The 17,882-nt window shown below is 39.9% G+C and overlaps 1 protein-coding gene across 1 annotated transcript in view; it reads right to left on the reverse strand.

The window, feature by feature from the left end:
- Window positions 1-1,138: 1,138 nt before the first annotated feature.
- The window catches only part of uvssa (UV-stimulated scaffold protein A), a 36,035-nt gene continuing 19,291 nt past the window's right edge, over window positions 1,139-17,882 (reverse strand). Inside the window, exons 9-15 of the mRNA XM_023285656.3 lie at window positions 16,878-16,986; window positions 10,955-11,165; window positions 10,580-10,708; window positions 9,296-9,479; window positions 9,102-9,213; window positions 2,857-3,028; window positions 1,139-1,841 (exon numbers count right to left, since the gene is read on the reverse strand). Of these exons, the coding sequence (XP_023141424.2) occupies window positions 1,748-1,841; window positions 2,857-3,028; window positions 9,102-9,213; window positions 9,296-9,479; window positions 10,580-10,708; window positions 10,955-11,165; window positions 16,878-16,986 (1,011 nt within the window). The 3' untranslated portion in view covers window positions 1,139-1,747. The remainder of the gene's footprint in view (window positions 1,842-2,856; window positions 3,029-9,101; window positions 9,214-9,295; window positions 9,480-10,579; window positions 10,709-10,954; window positions 11,166-16,877; window positions 16,987-17,882) is intronic.

Raw genomic sequence — 17,882 nt, forward strand, 5'->3', positions numbered from 1 at the left:
ATTCACTAGGAGATATCAGTGAGAAAGGAGAACAATTAGCAACAGGTGTCAAACTTGAGATTTAAAGGAAATAATTGGACTAATGGCTTCATTTTTTTCCACAATTGAGCTACATATGAGCTTCATTTCATACAAATATAACAACCACTGTATTGAATTATACTGAGAGGTCTTCCTAATATTTTGTCAAACCGATTTTATGTAAATTTATATGTAAAAATACATATTAATACATAAAGCGTCCCTCATAAATGGGCAAATCTACAAAATACGAACCTGATGTGTTTTCATCCACTTCCTTTGAAGCATATTCTGAATATAAACATAAAATACCCCGACTGTAAATGGTAGAACTGCTGCAGAATCTAAATAAAGCAAAAAAAGTTTATTTCCTTTGAATCTCAAGTATGACTCCTGTTGCTATAACTGTTCTTTCTTACTGATATCTGCTGGTGAATTTTAGGAGAATCATATGCAAAGCCGACAAAATTAAAGCTAAAATAAGAATCATAATTTTGTCTCCCAAGCTATAGAGGTGTACATAGAAGTATCCCGTCAAATTAAAATCCCCTTTTAATGTATTGATTCTAGGTCCGGGTCCGTATAGATGGTGACTGGGTGACTTAGTCCCTAGACCATACCCACTTTCACTTCTATTTTACTGTAAATGGACCCATAATTTTACTAAATGAACATTATGCTGTTTGAGAGAAGTTACAAAACTAGCAACTGAGACCAGAAACTCATTAGAAAAATGTTTAATGATGTATAAAGTCAAGGGAGATGTCGACTCATTTTCACATAGACTGCCTTTTATTTAGAAACCAGAGGAGTCGCCCCCTACTGGCTGTTGGAGAGAATGCAGGATTAAGGCACCTCCATGACTCCAGTGTTTTTAAATCTCATGAATCTTTAAAGCATATATTAAATGGATTTATTCATGTAGGCCCACAATGCTGATGTCTGTTTGTATGAAAACTAAACACGTCTTCTAACTCTCTTTATACACGTCGTTACGAACACTCTAATTCATTCTCTGAACTTTCCATGGTCGATACTGTGCTGCAGATCTCTGAGCCGAATTAAAGCCGAGTTAACCTCGTTAACGTGGAGGACGAGACAAAGACACAAACACAACTTAACATTTACAGTTTTATTGTGGCACACATCGTTTTTAATGCACACATTAACAAATTCAACAAGAAAATAGTAGAAAAAAGGAGTAAAAACGGGCCACTTATGGAAAAAGGAGCCTGGACATGGTTTGACACAAAGGCAATAATAAGCTTAACAATTTGGCCAATAAATTAGGTCAAAAGAAATATCATTTTCATTACTTCATCACACCTTACTAATGTATGTACATCTGATTAATGATCACATCTCTATAAAGGCGTCTCCTTAAAGAGGCTGACAGTTAAATCATGTCAGCTGTTTCACATATTATTGCAGTCACCAGTCATGATAACCTGCTAACCTGATCCCTATACGTGCACATCAATAAATTAAATTCTTTCTTCTTTTAGCACCAATAAATCTGGATAAACTGTTAATTTCAACCTGGTGTGTTTCTCTTTATGTGATTATTGTGTCTCCATCTCCACCACCAGTTGCACCAAACAGCGAATGAACATCTAGAATCTAGGATGAACACACCTGATTGAAATGAACCAGAATAAGAAGAATTTACTAAGAGGAGAACCAGTCCGCTCCACTTCATTTGGAGGCGTGTGATGGTGGCTGGAGGTCACTTGAGGGAGTAGTTGAACTGGTTGGAGAACTTGTCGTGTTTCCTCTTGTCGACTTTGTTCATCACCTCAGCCACTCTTCGTAAGGAGCTCCTGGAGGGAGGAGGGCGAGACCAGAGCACAGAGCCACGTTAACAATCAACTCAACGCTTATTTCCACATTTGTTACAGCTACACAGAAACCGGCATTTCTGTCTGCAATGTTCCAACTAAAAAACAGCTCAAAATGCTCAGAAAATTAGTCAAAGTTGCTGATTTCAAGCAAGAAGTCTACCAGAGCGGTTAGCAAAATAACTAGCCAACAGAAAAATGTTCTAAAACCACCTCAGAGACACAAAATGACCAAACAATAACATAAAACAACTACATAAAGACACAACAACTAGGAAGAGACACAAATCCACCATACTATGACAAGAAATATTTAGAAACATACAACAACCACACAAAGCTACCACCGGCAGACACAATACAACTACAAAGAGACACAAAACCTCCATATGTTAATAAAACATTGTTAGAGACACAGAACAATCACAAAAAGACACAAAACAACCATAAAAAGACACAACACAACTACACATAGACACAAAACAACCAAAGAGACACAAGATGACGACAAAGAGACACTATAGAGGTAAAAAAAAAGAAAAGACACAACTACAAAAAGACAAAAACCAACAACAAATATATTCACAAAAATACACAAAACAACTAAAAAGAGACACAAAACCACGGCATAGACACAAATTACCACAAAAACACAACTACAAAAATATCTAAAACAGTCATGAAGAAACACAAAACAACTATAAAGGTGCATGAAGCATATAGTATAGATTTAATGGGGTTAGTAAGAATGACTAGCCAATAAAAAAAGAATCGAACCCTAAATCCAGTGAAGATATTGATTGTTTTTGACCGTTAAACAATGCAAAATGTACAGTTCTGTCCTGTTCTTCAGTAGCTTTGATCCCCTACAGTTGTGTTTTATATATTTGCATATAAATACTGTGGGATCGCTGCAGGAAGACATTCTTAGATAATCTAAAGGGAGTTTTTCTCAGAGAATGCTATTCCTGTCGCTACATGAAGGCCTCATACGTACTTGTTTAAGACTTTTTTCTCCAGCCTGGAGCGTGCCGTGTTGGTGCTCTGCTTCAGATCGCTGAGGTTGGGATATTTCTTCTTCTTCCCTTTTTTACCACGAACCCGACTAGAGCCCAGGTCCTCTCCTGTGGCCGCCTCGATGTCTCGCATCAGCTCTGCATCGTGCCAGTCTGCAACGAGACGACAACGACAATGAAGCTGCTGATGTTGACGGCATGTTTTCACAACGCAAACACAAGAGACAATTCTGAAACACAACGTGTCCCTGTCATCAGGTCAGAGTACGATGGACGGATTTACTGACACCTAATCAAACCTGTACAACAAACAGCCCGATAAAAGCGAGTCAGTCAACAGCACAAAAAACAACCAAAGAGACACAAAATGAGCACAAAGACACACTATACAGGTAAAAAAAGACATAAAATAACTACAAAAAGACTCAAAACAACCACAAAAACACACAAACCAACTACAAAGAGACTCAAGACAACCAGACACAAACCAACCGAAAAAAGACACAAAACAACTACAAAAATACGCAAAACAACCACAGAGAGACACAAAACAACCACAAAGAGACACAAAACTAACTACATAAAGACACAAAACAACCACAAGAAGACACAAAACAACTACAGAGACTCAAAACAACCACGGAGAGAGACGCAAAACAACCACAAAAAGACACCAGTTAAGCACAAAAAGACTCAAAACAACTACAAAAACACACAAACCAACTACAGAGACTCAAGACAACCACAGACACAAACCAACCAAAAAAAGACACAAAACAACTACAAAAATACGCAAAACAACTACAGAGAGACACAAAACAGCCACAAAGAGACAAACACTAACCACAAAAAGACACAAAACTAACTACGAAAAGACACAACACAACCCCAAAAAGACACAAAACAACTACAGAGAGGCAAAACAACCACAAAAAGACACAAAATAACGACAAAAATACATCAAGCAATCACAGACTGAAACAAAAAAACCACAGAAATACACAAAACAACCACAAAAAGACTCAAAACCACAAAAAGACAAAATAACGAAAAAATACACCAAGCAATCACAGAGAGACACGAAACAACCACAAAAAGACTCAAAACAACCACAAAAAGATTCAAAACAACTACAAAGACACAATACCACAACACAGACACAAATTACCACAATGAAAAGCATAACTACAAAAATGAAAAAACATTTGAAAAGAAACACAAAACAACTACAAAAAGACACAAAGTAACCAAAGATACACAAAACCACAACACAGACATAATAAGGAAGACTCTGGGAGGAAACGGATCCATGGGAGAGTTAAAGGATCAAACCACTACTGACCAAAAAGAACATTAAGGTTAATCTGGTATTTAGAAAATACTTTTTCACAACATTCCCTCTAAACTAAAACAATATTACTGCATCAACAATGGAGACGGCTGCATGAACATGAGGCTAAAATTTTACCGATAAAATTTCAGTTTCTGTCGCTCAAGACTAGACCGAAACTATAATATACAAAATAACGTAAGAAGATTTTTACATTCAAAGACTTTAAATCAAAAAGATGCAAATCAGATGTCAAAAAATAGTGGGCTTTTTTTATTTTCTTAAACCTTAAGTACCAAATTCTCTCTGAAACACAAACACAGCAATGTTGGATCATTAAAGCTCGGTCTTCTTCACATCCTCTGTATGTAATTAAGTACTCCCTCTATCTGCTGCTATTACGGCCAGAAACTTGAACTAAAAGTAATTTGACTTGGGAGGCATAATGAAGTAATTACAGCTGATAACATAAACGAGCTCCTGCCGGCCACTTTTACAGAGCGCCGCTGGTAAACAGTGTGTCCTACAGGCTCATTTGGATCCAATTCTGGTGTTAATGAAAAGTGTAATGTCATAATTCTGGCTGATAAAGTAAAAGTGGGCCGTAATGCAGAGTAATGATGGTCTAAACGAAGAGACACTTCTGGTTAATGACGTACCGCCGCCGAATTAGAGATAAACCTGTGGTAATGCAAAGTAATTACACTGTGATTGTGATGGGATTGAAGTCAGGCTCTCTGCTCTGTCAAAACACTGACCCCAGCCCAGTGTGTGTGTGTGTGTGTGTGTGTGTGTGTGTTATTAATCAGCCGGCGTGACCCCGGGTCCGACTGGACCTTCAACCATCCCTCATTACACTCACACACTCACACACAAGCAGAAAGGGTGCAGTAATTGAAAAGCAGCTGGTGTATTTAGGAGAATCATTGCTGCTAAAAGAGGAGCAGCTGCATTTGCATTCAGTTCCAGTGTCTGTCCATTAGATTCAAGAGTTTTTATTTGTGCTCAGACGCTCCGTGCAGCAAAATGCAAGTTCTGAAGGCTGTGCAAATACAAGAAGACATCTGGAATGTGGAATTTGCACACTACTGCACCTTAGTTTTAGATTATTTACAACCACACGCTGCTACTGTGGACAAATTCAGTTTAATTTTAGCTGCAATATCGCTCATGGATGCGTGTGTTTTAATTTAAATTATGTCCATTTTATCTTCTGCTTAATTGCATTCTCATTTTGCCTGCTCTACGGTTGCACACTACCGTTCAAAAGTTTGGGGTCACCCAGATAATTCCATGTTTTCCATGAAAACTCCCACTTTTATCCATGTGCTAATATAACTGCACAAGGGTTTTCTAATCATCAATTAGCCTTTCAACACCATTAGCTAACACAATGTAGCATTAGAACACAGGAGTGATGGTTGCTGGAAATGTTCCTCTGTACCTCTATGGAGATATTCCATTAAAAATCAGCTGTTTCCAGCTACAACAGTCATTTACCACATTAACAATGTCTAGACTGAGATTTATCATTGATTTAATGTTATCTTCATTTAAAAGACATTTCTAAGTGACCCCAAACTTTTGAATGGGAGCGTAGTGCAGCTAGATGACAATAAAGATTGATATGCGGTATGGACCTTACGCTTAAAATGCACTGCATGTTGTGGAGTTGTGTGTTTGTGCTTGCATGCACGTGTTATGTTTGTTATGCATCAGAGCGTGCATAGCGCTACATGTTGTTAACATATTTACATTAGTACAGTGTGCTGCAGTGTAGGTGAATGTATGAAATAGAAAGAAAAGGAAGGAACAAAAAAGAAAGAAAAGACGGGCAAGAGAAAAGACAGCGTTTTGAATTTAATCAGTGTTGCAGCAGGGCTCTTTTCTCTGTCAACACCTCTTAGACCTTCCAGCTGGCGTCTGTGGATGTGTGACACACACACACACACGCACACGCACACGCACACGCACACGCACACACACACACACACACACACACACACACTGAGGCATCTGGGGTGTTTAGTCCGTCCACACGTCTGCAAGTCTGTCTGCAAAAGCTCGATTCAGACTCAAAATAAGATTCAACACATTTTTTTTGCCAAATAAACACTAGTTATGATTAGAAAAGAGTCATTGCTATACCAACAAATGCAAAAATCTATTATTGTGGAAGTCTGGGTGTTACTCTCCTCCATTCTGACTTCATTAATAACACAGATGATGACTTGCTTCTGCACAAGGTCTCTAAGATGCCAGCGCAGACACACTAATTAGAAATCTGTAGATTGTTGGTCAAAACATGGAAATTGCATCTACAATAAAATAATATGAGCAACAAGAAAAGGCATCTAAAGAATATTTGCTGTTTCCAGCTTCTCAAATGTGTGGACTGGATGATTTTTACTTATTTTTTGCTCATACAAGACACTAAATATGGATCAGCAATTAACATAAGCTTTGAAATCACCTTTAGCTCGGGCAAATTCTATTGAACAGTTGGAGCCCAAATCTGGGTTTTTTGGGTTTGTGTCAACGACATTTTATGTAATATATTTGTAAAATATGATGTATTAGAGCAAAAAGTTGCAGATTTTGCATCTTTGTTTTTTTTTTTTGTAGATTTCACCAGTTTCTACCATGGAGAATAATTCTTGTAGCGCAGAATGCAACCAATTCAACACGTGGAAGAACTTTCTGTCAGTGTAGCACAAATTTTCTTCACTATCTGAAGTTTTTTGCAACAGATTTGAAAATTAGTGCACCCCAGTTTTTTGGCTTTGTTTCTGTATACATTTGTTCATGAATTATAAAAGATTCTGGACATATTACAGCCACGTAAAATGATTTCTGTAGGGCTACATGCAGCAATTTCAAGACGTGGAAGAACTCTGTATTGTTTCTGTCAGTGTAGTACAGATTTCAGATTTCATTAATTTAGATTTGTGCACTTCAAGTTGTCATTTAAAGCAACTTGTCACAACTACAGTTAAAATCAATCAGTTATAGCTTGATATTAACTGGCAAGGAGTGGTACAGTTCACATTCAATATAATTGCATAAAAACACTATATATATATATACACACACTATATGCTAATCTATTTAATTAAATGCATAAAACATAAATAGACAAAATTTTGTGTTGGCGTTCCTAATTTTTTACACCATGACATTCATTTTATATTAGTAATAATTAGTAGCAGCCCTGAAAAAAACCATTGTTGAATCCCGAGTGTATGCCTGTGTGTGTGTGTGTGTGTGTGTGTGTGTGTGTGTGTGTGTGTGTGTGTGGATGTTTGACTGAATAGGTAGAAAGAGCTGAGGCCAATGGTCCATCAACTCATTCAGTCCACTGTCCTCCCTACTGTGAGATTGATTTGTGTGTGTGTGTGTGTATGTGTGTGTATGTGTGTGTATGTGTGTGTATGCGTGTGTATGCGTGTGTATGCGTGTGTATGCGTGTGTGTGTGTGTGTGTGTGGGCGTGAGATTGACTCGTGGATCGATAGTGTAGTTGGTAACAAAAGATGCTATTTCACAATTCACTGGACTGCATGCCACGGCCACACACAAAAAAAACACACTCACACACACTCACACAGCTGGTTAACAAGACACTGCAGGCAGCTGGTGGACATCCTGCAGACTTGTGAGTCTCTGACACACACAGAAAAAACACACATAGTCAGACAAAGACAATGTGCAGAACAGGCTACGACCACACAGCTCACCCTGTCTGCTATTCTCCCTTAAAATCTGTCCTCAGCACACAGAGCCATGATGGATATTCTAATCGGTGCATAGGAGGTAAACACATAAAGCCACATCTGTCCAGCTGCAGATCATTTACAGATGAGAGTCGTCCCCATTCCAGCTCACTTCACCTCCCTAAAGTTTGTACAACCCTAAACCTCCAGCCTGTTTTTAAACTGATTTAGTTATGAATTTTTAAGTTGGTCCTTTGATGCTAAACTTCAGATTTTTTTTTACGATTCCTTCAAAACCCTTTGTATTGTTTATTTGTCACTGGAGCAGCTTGAAAGTTGTACGGTACAATCACACAACAAAATCACAACATAGATAGATAGATAGATAGATAGATAGATAGATAGATAGATAGATAGATAGATAGATAGATAGATAGATAGACAAATAGATAGATAGATAGATAGATAGATAGATAGATAGATAGATAGATAGATAGATAGATAGATAGATAGATAGATAGATAGATAGATAGATAGATAGATAGATAGATAGATAGATAAACTTGCACTTCTTTAATTTCAAAATATTCTCCATGTTGTTGTTTTGTTTGACTTCTAATTTTTACATATACATGTATAACCGATTAGGACCTCAATAATGAACATAAAGTAGAATTCTCTGTAGTGAGAAGCTCTGAAAAAATGTATTAAACAGACGATGAGGTACAAAAATAAGAACAAACAGGAAACGTTGGGCTTGTTTCTTGTTAAAAAATTTGCAGATTTTTTTTCCTTTCTGGTCAAAAACATTTATTAAACCCCATTCATGGTGTCAAGGTTCACAGAAAACTAGTCAGTCTCTTGGATGAGAGGTGAAACGTCCAGTAACTTCCCACTGAAGCTCCAATGATTCCCTCAAGTTATTTTGATTTTGGTCAATAAAAGGAAGCACAAATGTTCTGCAGAGGAATGCAGTGAGATGCATCTGAAAGCTGAAGAAAAACCTGGTGGAAGGACTCTCTGTTAAACAACACCCCTGGTAAAGAAGACTGCAAGAGGTTACACTTTAGAAAATGCTACTGTGTGAGTTAGCTTTGTTGACTAAACAGAGTAAATATCATCTGCTTAGAAAGACCACAAGATGCAGCTGAAATTTAAGTTCACATTTTGTTCCAACGTCTCACCAGGCTGCTGCTCTCTCCTCCTCCTCTCCTCCTGCTCCTCCCTCAGTCGGTCCTCCTGGCTGCAGGGTCGACCCTCCTGGTCTCGAGGGATGATCCGACCGTGGAAAGGACACTGGAGGACACAGTTACAGCTCTGACACTCAGCCAAGAAGCAGACCAACACTAAACATGAGAGGCCACATCTGTCCTGTTACCTTGAGGCGATCTTGTCTCTGACACAGTTTCCCGTTGCCCAGCGGAGCTCTGCAGAAGTGGCTGACGGGTGTGAAGGTCCCGGGGAAGGAGATGTATCTGCTCCTGCTCTCCGCCGCCATCTCCTCGTTCTCCACCTCCTCCTCGGTGTTTATGGGAACCCAGAACTGATGCTGAGAGGCTGACCTGCAGGGAGAAAAGACAAGCAGAGATTCAAGACAGTTACTGAGAGCAAAGTGATGCAAACTACAAAGAAGGAAATCGGTTTATTGTAAAATAACACAACAAGCTGAAAGAGCTGACAGACTGTATTGTTTTTACTGATCAATCGATTGATAATTCCTGGGCAGGTTTTCTGAGGTGCAGGCAAGTAAGAAATCACAACGTGAGGAACGACCTCCTTAAACAGTCTTCAGTGTTGACAGTTTGGTTGATATTTGTGTGATACTTCTTTCATTGAAATAGGAAATTCTCTTTCAAGATGCATTTTTATGTTAATATTTTTGCACAAAGTTACTGTTCTTTTTTTTTCTGTTGTAAGTTTGATCTCCAATTAACTGATTGTTACAGTCGCTGGTGTTTGTGTACCTTCTTGTGTTGTGGTGGTTCCTTTGTGGCCTCTATAAGGGGAGAGGACTTGCATGGATTCTGCTGCAGCTGGTTGGAGAGCCTGTTCCTGCCTCAGCTGCCAGTCATTGCAGCTGATTATCCCCGCCTGCCCTACCTGATTGGACCACCACCTGGTTCCCTCCACCTTCATCCAATCAAACTGCAGCGATAAACACACCTGGAGCTTAAATCTACAGCCAGCACTGCAGTCAAGGCGGCTGGGATTTAATGTGAACTACTAGCAGCTGCATAACCCAGTTAGTAGTCACTCTTTCTGGTGTTTCCTGTAGCCACGACCTAATGTGTGTTTTGAGGCACTTGTTTGTTTAGTTATTTATGTTCACTTGTTTGTTAGTTGTGGGTCTTGCCATTGTGTTTAAGATTGACTAAAGAGTTTAGTTGTTTTGTTTTTGTTTAGCTAGTTTCATAACTCTGATAGCCTTTGTTTGTTTTTTTTAGTTCTTCGAGTTGGCAACACCCACTAGCTCTGTTTTCTTAGTTTTTTTTGCTGTTGTTAATTCTGTTACTAAACCAATAACAGCTGTTTTTTTGGCTACATCTGGCTGGGTTGTAACACTGACATTAGCATCATAATTCAGTTTCCCTTTGCTAGAAACCAAACAGTCACTAGTGACAAAACCTAGGCATCATTAAAGGATGTGTGTCTGGTGTGTTACTTGATGATCTTGCCAGCGTTGGGCTGCTCCTGGCCCCAGTAGTACAAATCCAAACCGAACGGAACCACGGGAGCATGGGCAGCCTTCTGATCTGAACCAGACTGAGACGAACTGGGACCAGAGGAGTCGCTGTTAAAGGAAAGATTAGAGTTATAACTGATAAATGAAGCATTAACAATGAGCTAAACTCAAACAAACTGCGTGTAATCAAATGGAGCTTGATGGGATGAACTAAAAGCTGATGTTGTTCTATTAATTTGGGGTTTTTATCAGACAGTAGCATTGATCTGTGCTAACACACATCTGTACTTCAAAGTAATGTTTGTGATTGTAGTTTGTGATGGGAGGTGGGAGGCAGGTATGACGACTCATCACCTGGATTCTGTGGGCAGAGGGATCTTCTGTTTGAGGAGGCGTAGAGTGGCAACAACAGAGGTTGGATCTTGTTCCTCCTCTAAGAGTCGCTTCAGCCGCCTGGAGGACGAAGAGGAGGGTGGAGGAGGACGAGGAGGAGCTACAGGTCTTTTAGCGGGAGGCTTTTTTTGGGCGACTGGTGCTGTTGAGGTGGAAGGAGAAGGATCCAAACCTGCCAACAGAGATATTGAGACTAAGGATTGGGTAACCCAAGAAAACACAAATGTAGTTTTTGATGATGATTTTATTTATTGAAAGAAAAATGCTGCCCAGCTCATCCAGGCTTATCTGCCCCTGAAAATGCAGTTCTTGACTTAAAGGGTGGATGGTCTGGAGGTCACATGAATCTGGGAACTTTTCAATCTTCATACCAAATTCAGCAGATTATTGAATTCCTGTTGGTGTCAGGTGGACATATTTTGCTCTTTGTACAAACCGAACTCACTGATTAATATATAGCGCTGGTTAATTGCACTGAAGACAGCCCTGCAACAATGTGGACTTAAAGCTGTGTGTGATGTGTGTGGTCAGACAAGATCAGCTGGAGTATCTGGGGATTGAGCAGGACTTAAACACACATCCATGCACAACAGGCAGCAGGTGAGATCAGAGGAAGCAGTAAGCCCAGAGCTGATCCCACACATTATTACGACTGACCTGGATGCATCAAAGATCCCGTCACTACCACGACAAACGCAGGAGATTCCCACAGCGGACATGTTATTTTTGTTAAAATTTCTTTTTCTCTTTGTTAAAACAATGAGAAAGTCTGATTGTGTATTTTTCTGCAGGCTTAATTGCAAAAAGCAAACCAGCCGACATCTTTCTAGACACAACCGGTTGTGAAAACATAAAAGTATAGAAGAAATAAGCCAAACGGTTGTTAGAATCCATGTGTTGAACTAAAAACTGTTTTTTTTCCAGACATCTAGAAGCAGAAGTTTGTCAGACACACAAAGAACTTTATTGAATTACAAATATTTAGTGAAAAAATAACATTATAATCAAGACCACACCCTGTTAAGGTGTCTCTGATGGATATTAACAAACAAAACTCGATAAAATGCCTGTCAGTCGAGCCGATTTGACAAATAGAACACAAGCTGATGTGCAGTTTTTCTCTGTGTGCTTCAAAATACCATGAAACAAAAATGTATTTCACTGTAATGTCCCTGTGTTGTTTGATTTTGGACCACTTTACATTTACTTCCTCACTGTGCTCGCTTAATCTTTAGCCTAACTGGAAGAGCTAAACCATCTGATCTGTGTGGAGCGATGAGGAAACGGAAACTTTTCTTAAAGTAAAACATGACACAAAACAAAAATGTGTTTAACAACCTTTTTCACCATTTCAGGTTTGACTGGTGGTCTTTCAACTCAATTTCTCTACTTCTGTAATGGTTTCACAAACCAACAAACCAACCATCTCCCAATACGTACTCATGTAATGGTGGTGGATAAAAATGGGCATTAATTTACATTTTCTCAAAATTCTGTTTAAATTTGTGGTAAATTTTGATGAAGATCAAGCTACTTAGCAAACATTAATTATTACTGCTGGAAACACTGAAAGTGAATCAAAAGAAGGCTGTAAAACCAAAACAGTGAGCTGTAAAGTGACACAGTGATGGAAAACTTGAGAAAAATATTAAATATTGCAGTTTTTACCGCGTTAATGAGGTCCAACAACACATGTTAATTTGTTATTTAATTTCTTGATAGTCTATTAAATCGCTGAGGATGCAACAGATGCTGAAGTTACAGTTTTTTAAATAATTCATTTTTCAACGTAATGTGTTTTTAAAATAAAAAAAAAACACACAACCATGTCAATAGTCAATTGACTGCCTATTATCCCAGCCTCAGCCCACCTCGCCTCACCTCCTCCTCCCCCCTTCTCTCTCTCATCCCTCCTTCCCTCTGTCGGACGGTGAAATACCGACTCAATCTGCTCTTTTCAGACCGCCAAATGGCAGAGGTTTGTCTGGATGTTGTGGATGTTAAGACGCGCAGATCAATGGGAGGAAATGTGTATAGCGTTGTGTGTGTGTGTGTTCGAGGGGGTTGTTGGAGAAAACAGAGAGAAAAGTGGGGGGTTAACGGGGTTTGAGAGAGAAAGACAGAGAAAAAGAGGGAGAGGAAAGGCGGAAAGAGCTATTGATTTTCTCGGGTTAAGCAGGGCCTGTAATTAAAATGTTAATTTGAGAAAGAGAGAGATAGTGTCCTGACAGCAGAGAGAGGGATAAGAGGACTGATAATCAGAATGACAGAACAGGACGGAGGGGGAAAGCAGGGAGGAGAGAGGAGCAGATGAATTCAGGAAGAAGAGAAGAAAGAGGAGAGGAAATACAGAAAAAACGATAAATGTGAACAACTGCAAGACTAATGGAATGAGAGAAATTAGAAAAAAGAACTGATGTGACGGGAAACCTCACACTATTAAACTGTTCTTTGCTATTATTCTTCTAAATCATCGGGGTTTTCTTTTTAGATATTTTGAACACATTATCAGGCATCTCAGATATCGTGATCTTAGAGACAGAAAGAGAGACAAAAGAAGAAACGTAACTGATTATTAAAACAAATTTACAATAGACTCATTTACTTTTTTCTGGTGCTTGATGAAGGGAGAGGTAATCATTGCTCCTCATTTGGGGCGTAGAGGGGCTGGAGTCTATCCCAGCTGACTTAGGTACCTACATGCGCTGCTTTTTCTGCTCATAGAAAAGAGTGCATGTAGAAAACAATGGACAAATCTGACATCATTTTTGGTCAAACACCAGTCTAAGCACCTGTTTCCATTTTAGGTCGACTAAAATGCTTTCTGTGTAAATAGGAGGAACTAAAATGCAACAAACCTTTGCGTTTCATCCTAAAACCGTTGTTGTGCAAACAGGGCCTAAATTGCACCAGCGTCGTCCTTTAATAGTGAAATAAACCCAAAAGTGTGAACATGGGGAATAAGATATGAAACAAAACAAGCAATCAGCGCATACTTCATCAGCTGAACCCACAGGATTTTCTAAGAAGAGGCTCAAGCGTTTTAGGCACAGTGTTTGTTGGCAAAAACATATCAGTCAGTACAGCTCATGGGAGATTTAACTACAGCAGGTCCTCGGTTTACGACATCCTCGACCTACGGCGTTTCATGGTTACGTTCCCATCTCCCATAAACTTATGAAGAAAGTCTTGTTCCATCATTCCGACGTATGGCGTTTGCGACGTTAAAACAAATTTTGAGCGGGAACTAGTTGGTGAGCGGAGCTAACAAATCCACCATCATGAGGCGCTATACAAGGAAGACGGCTTTGTTTACATTCGCTGGCTGTACGCCACATTGGATTATGCTACATTCGCTTTCTTTTGTTTGTGTTGTTTTTTTGGAAACTTTGTGCCCTTCATTATGGCTCCTAAGCGTAAGTCAGACTCTTCTGATGGCAGTGCTTCCAAGAAAAGTAGCCTAGTGTAAGCCTGTCTCTTCCCCCTTTGCAAAGCCCAGTGTGCAATCCAACCACAGGAGTAAAGGTAAGGAATTGTTCTCTTTTTTCAGTTTATTTTTACTTTGCTAAGGAACGCAGCAGAGTTTTGTGACGATCGGCGTACGTGAATTTGTCTATTTGCAACATTACTCAAAAACAGAATAACGGATTTGGATGAAATTTTCAGGGAAGGCCAGAAATGATAGTGACTGAGCAGCCTTAGCGGAGTACTGCGCTCTCTTGTTTATTTTTTACTGTACAGTGTTTCTATGTCCTAGATTATGATTTTACCACTGTGTTAGCGTAGGTGAGTGACATAGGTACTTATGTGCATATGTGAGGTCTGACTTATGGCAAAAATCGCGTTACGTTGCACCGTAGGAATGGAATTCTGACATAAGTCTAGACCCCCCTGTATGCTGTATTTAAAGCCAGATGGCAGCAGGATGGTGTGTGTCTGTGTGTGAGGGTGTGTGGGTGGTAAAATCTGGGTACAGGGCTAATAGGAGCTCATTAAAGAGGTTGCATTGTTAATTTGGTATGGCCCCTCTAGATCATTACCTAGCTCACTAATCACCCTGACACACACACACACACACACACACACACACACACACACACACACACACACACACACACACACACACACACACACACACACACACACACACACACACACACACACACACACACACACACACACACACACACAGCTGTTTTGGGGCCCCATCAGATACAATCTAATTACTCCAGCGTCTAATTGATTACTAATGGAGGGAGGTGGGAGTTGAGAGGGACGGGCTAACAGGTAAAAGGAGAGGCTCGTGTGAATGTAATGACTCAGTGAGCGTTCGCCGGGAGTCAAAGGCCGCCGCGACGACGACACGGCTGACCCCAGCAATAACCGCACCGTCGACAACATGTTCGGTTATGGTGCCATTAAGGCAGACTCATAAACACACCAAAGTCCAAATATGAATCCATACGAATGATGGAGAGACGGGTGAATCCGGCTGACGGAGCAGCACTGTGACGGGTTTTACCGCTGCCTGGAGCTTCCACCCGACTACTGATTATGACATGAGCAGCATTCATCTAATATTTAGAAAAAAAGCAAACATGTTTTTATGTAGCTGACATAGCAGTAACACGAGCAGGCGGCTGGTTATTGACCTGAGCGTTTCACCTCTAACCCGGTGCGCTGCCTGGGGGCCAGACGTGATCCATACGAGTCTAATAGAGCCACGGCACACAGAGGAAACAGCACTGTAGCAGCCATTCATATGTAGGTACCGACGACTGTGTGTGTGAAGGCAAATGGATCTGTTGACAGGACATATCCATCAAAGATATAGAGGGGAAAATGCTGGAGGAAAAGAAACTATCTGTCTCCATTACAAGGCTGTGCTGCATTTCAAATCAGACAAAACGCACACTTAACAGTCAGAACCCAGCGTACAAGAAGAGGACAGTTTACCGAGGCTCAACAGGCATTTACAGGGCGATAATTCCTGTGTAGATACAGAATTTACTCTTCCAAGACTCACGGCAACACCAATATGAGTACATAAACACACCCGCTGTTGGGCTGTGCTTGGGTTTTTGGCTACATTCCAACAATTTTTCAAATAATTGTGTATCATCTGCAGTTCCCTTCAGCTCTACGAGGCATTTCAGCATCTTTTAGCTCGTTATTTTGGCTTCATGGCTCACAAATTAACACTCTGAATCTGTTTAAAAGCTCTGACAAGCCACTTTCTTGCAGCAGTAGGCAGCTGTTTTCAGCGACACCGTTTTGATAAATCCGCTTTACAACACCGGGACAAGACGATATTCACCCTGGCGTTGGTGAAAACCAAAATAGAACAACACAAGAGTGAATTTTTGGACTTATTTTCACTGGATGGAGAGAAATACAAATGAATGCTCAAGTTGCACACAGAAAATACAGTAAACAGAAAATAAGGAATTCTACATCCTGCACTACGTCCTTGATCTGATATTTAGCCACCTCAAATTCAAGGTTTAGGCGAAGAAAATATGACATGATGTATCATTAGATTTCAGATTTAGTGTAGAATTAATTCCTCATAATCACATCAGAACATGTTTGAATGAATTAAATCAAATCTGACAACATGCTAGTCTGCTGGGACAATAGGTGTCTTTCCCTTTGGTTTTTCTGCAGACACACACACATAAATAAACCCACTTAAGAATCACTTTACCTGCACTTTACCAGCTGCTGAAGGCCGAGTCTTTGAAGTGTGACCACATGTGTGTGTTTGTTTGCAGAGTGTGTGTGTGAATCTTAAGAGATTAGGGCGGCAGCAGGTCTCCTTTTGTAACTTAACCTCACTATTTATGCACGTGCCTGCAGGTTTGAGGCGTGTGTTTGAACTCACCGTATTCGGCTCGCAGATGCTCTGGAATGTGCGGCTCATAACCCTCTTTTTCTGGAACCTCGTCGAAATCGTCATCATCGTCGTCGTCTCCGTCCGAAGAAGCCTTCAGCTGAGGAAGACGAGGTAAGGGTTTTACTTTTGAGAGTGCATAAAATGTTTTAAATACAGAAGATTGCTTTATAAAACATTTAACAAGATTAGCTTGTAGTTTGTGCAGCATACAGTGACAGAAAAATCCTAACAAAGCATCTTGTCGCTAGCTTATTTCAGGGTTTTCAGTCACATTTCAAGGTCACCAAGGAACTAATATCATAACAGAACAAAACAAGTAATGCACTCAGAGATCGCAGTACTCCACCAAGGCTGCTCTGTTTTTGTATCATTTCCGATGGATGAAATCTTTAATAAAAAATGATGTCGCACTGAGTACAGGCGTGTGTTATGCATGTGTACGTTATGTACGGATACCGAATCACGTGACCTAAATATGTAGCGTTCGGGGGGAATCGATGGGACTCAGAAGCACGCCCACAATTTAATCAATTGTTCCTTGGATCATTTCCGATGGAGAAGCCCCAATAAGTCTGTAGCGGTGGATTTGCAGTAGGATCATAATCATGTGATCGTCAGCAGGAAACTGAAGTAGTGTTCACTTGTTGTCATAGTAACAGTGACGCCGTGCCGTTATCTCACAATGATGCAGAAATCTTGAACAAATCTCCACATTTGTCCAAAATTATCAGAAATTTGTCCAGAACTTGCTGAAATAAATACTCTTTCACTGTTCACAATCTGTCCAAAATGAGTTAAACATTTAGGACGGCTTAGAAGGGTTCCAGAAATGACTGAAAACAATAAAGACGTGTCCAAAATGACTCATAAAATAAGTGTGTTCTCTAAATGTTGTCAAAAATTACCCAAAATATGTGCAAAATGACTAGCAATTACTCAAATTTGTCCAGAATTTGCTCAGAAAATCCTCCTTAACTTATAAAAATCTGTCCA

The sequence above is a fragment of the Amphiprion ocellaris genome, chromosome 13 (genome assembly GCF_022539595.1).
Source record: "Amphiprion ocellaris isolate individual 3 ecotype Okinawa chromosome 13, ASM2253959v1, whole genome shotgun sequence".
Taxonomy (NCBI): Eukaryota; Metazoa; Chordata; class Actinopteri; family Pomacentridae; genus Amphiprion; species Amphiprion ocellaris.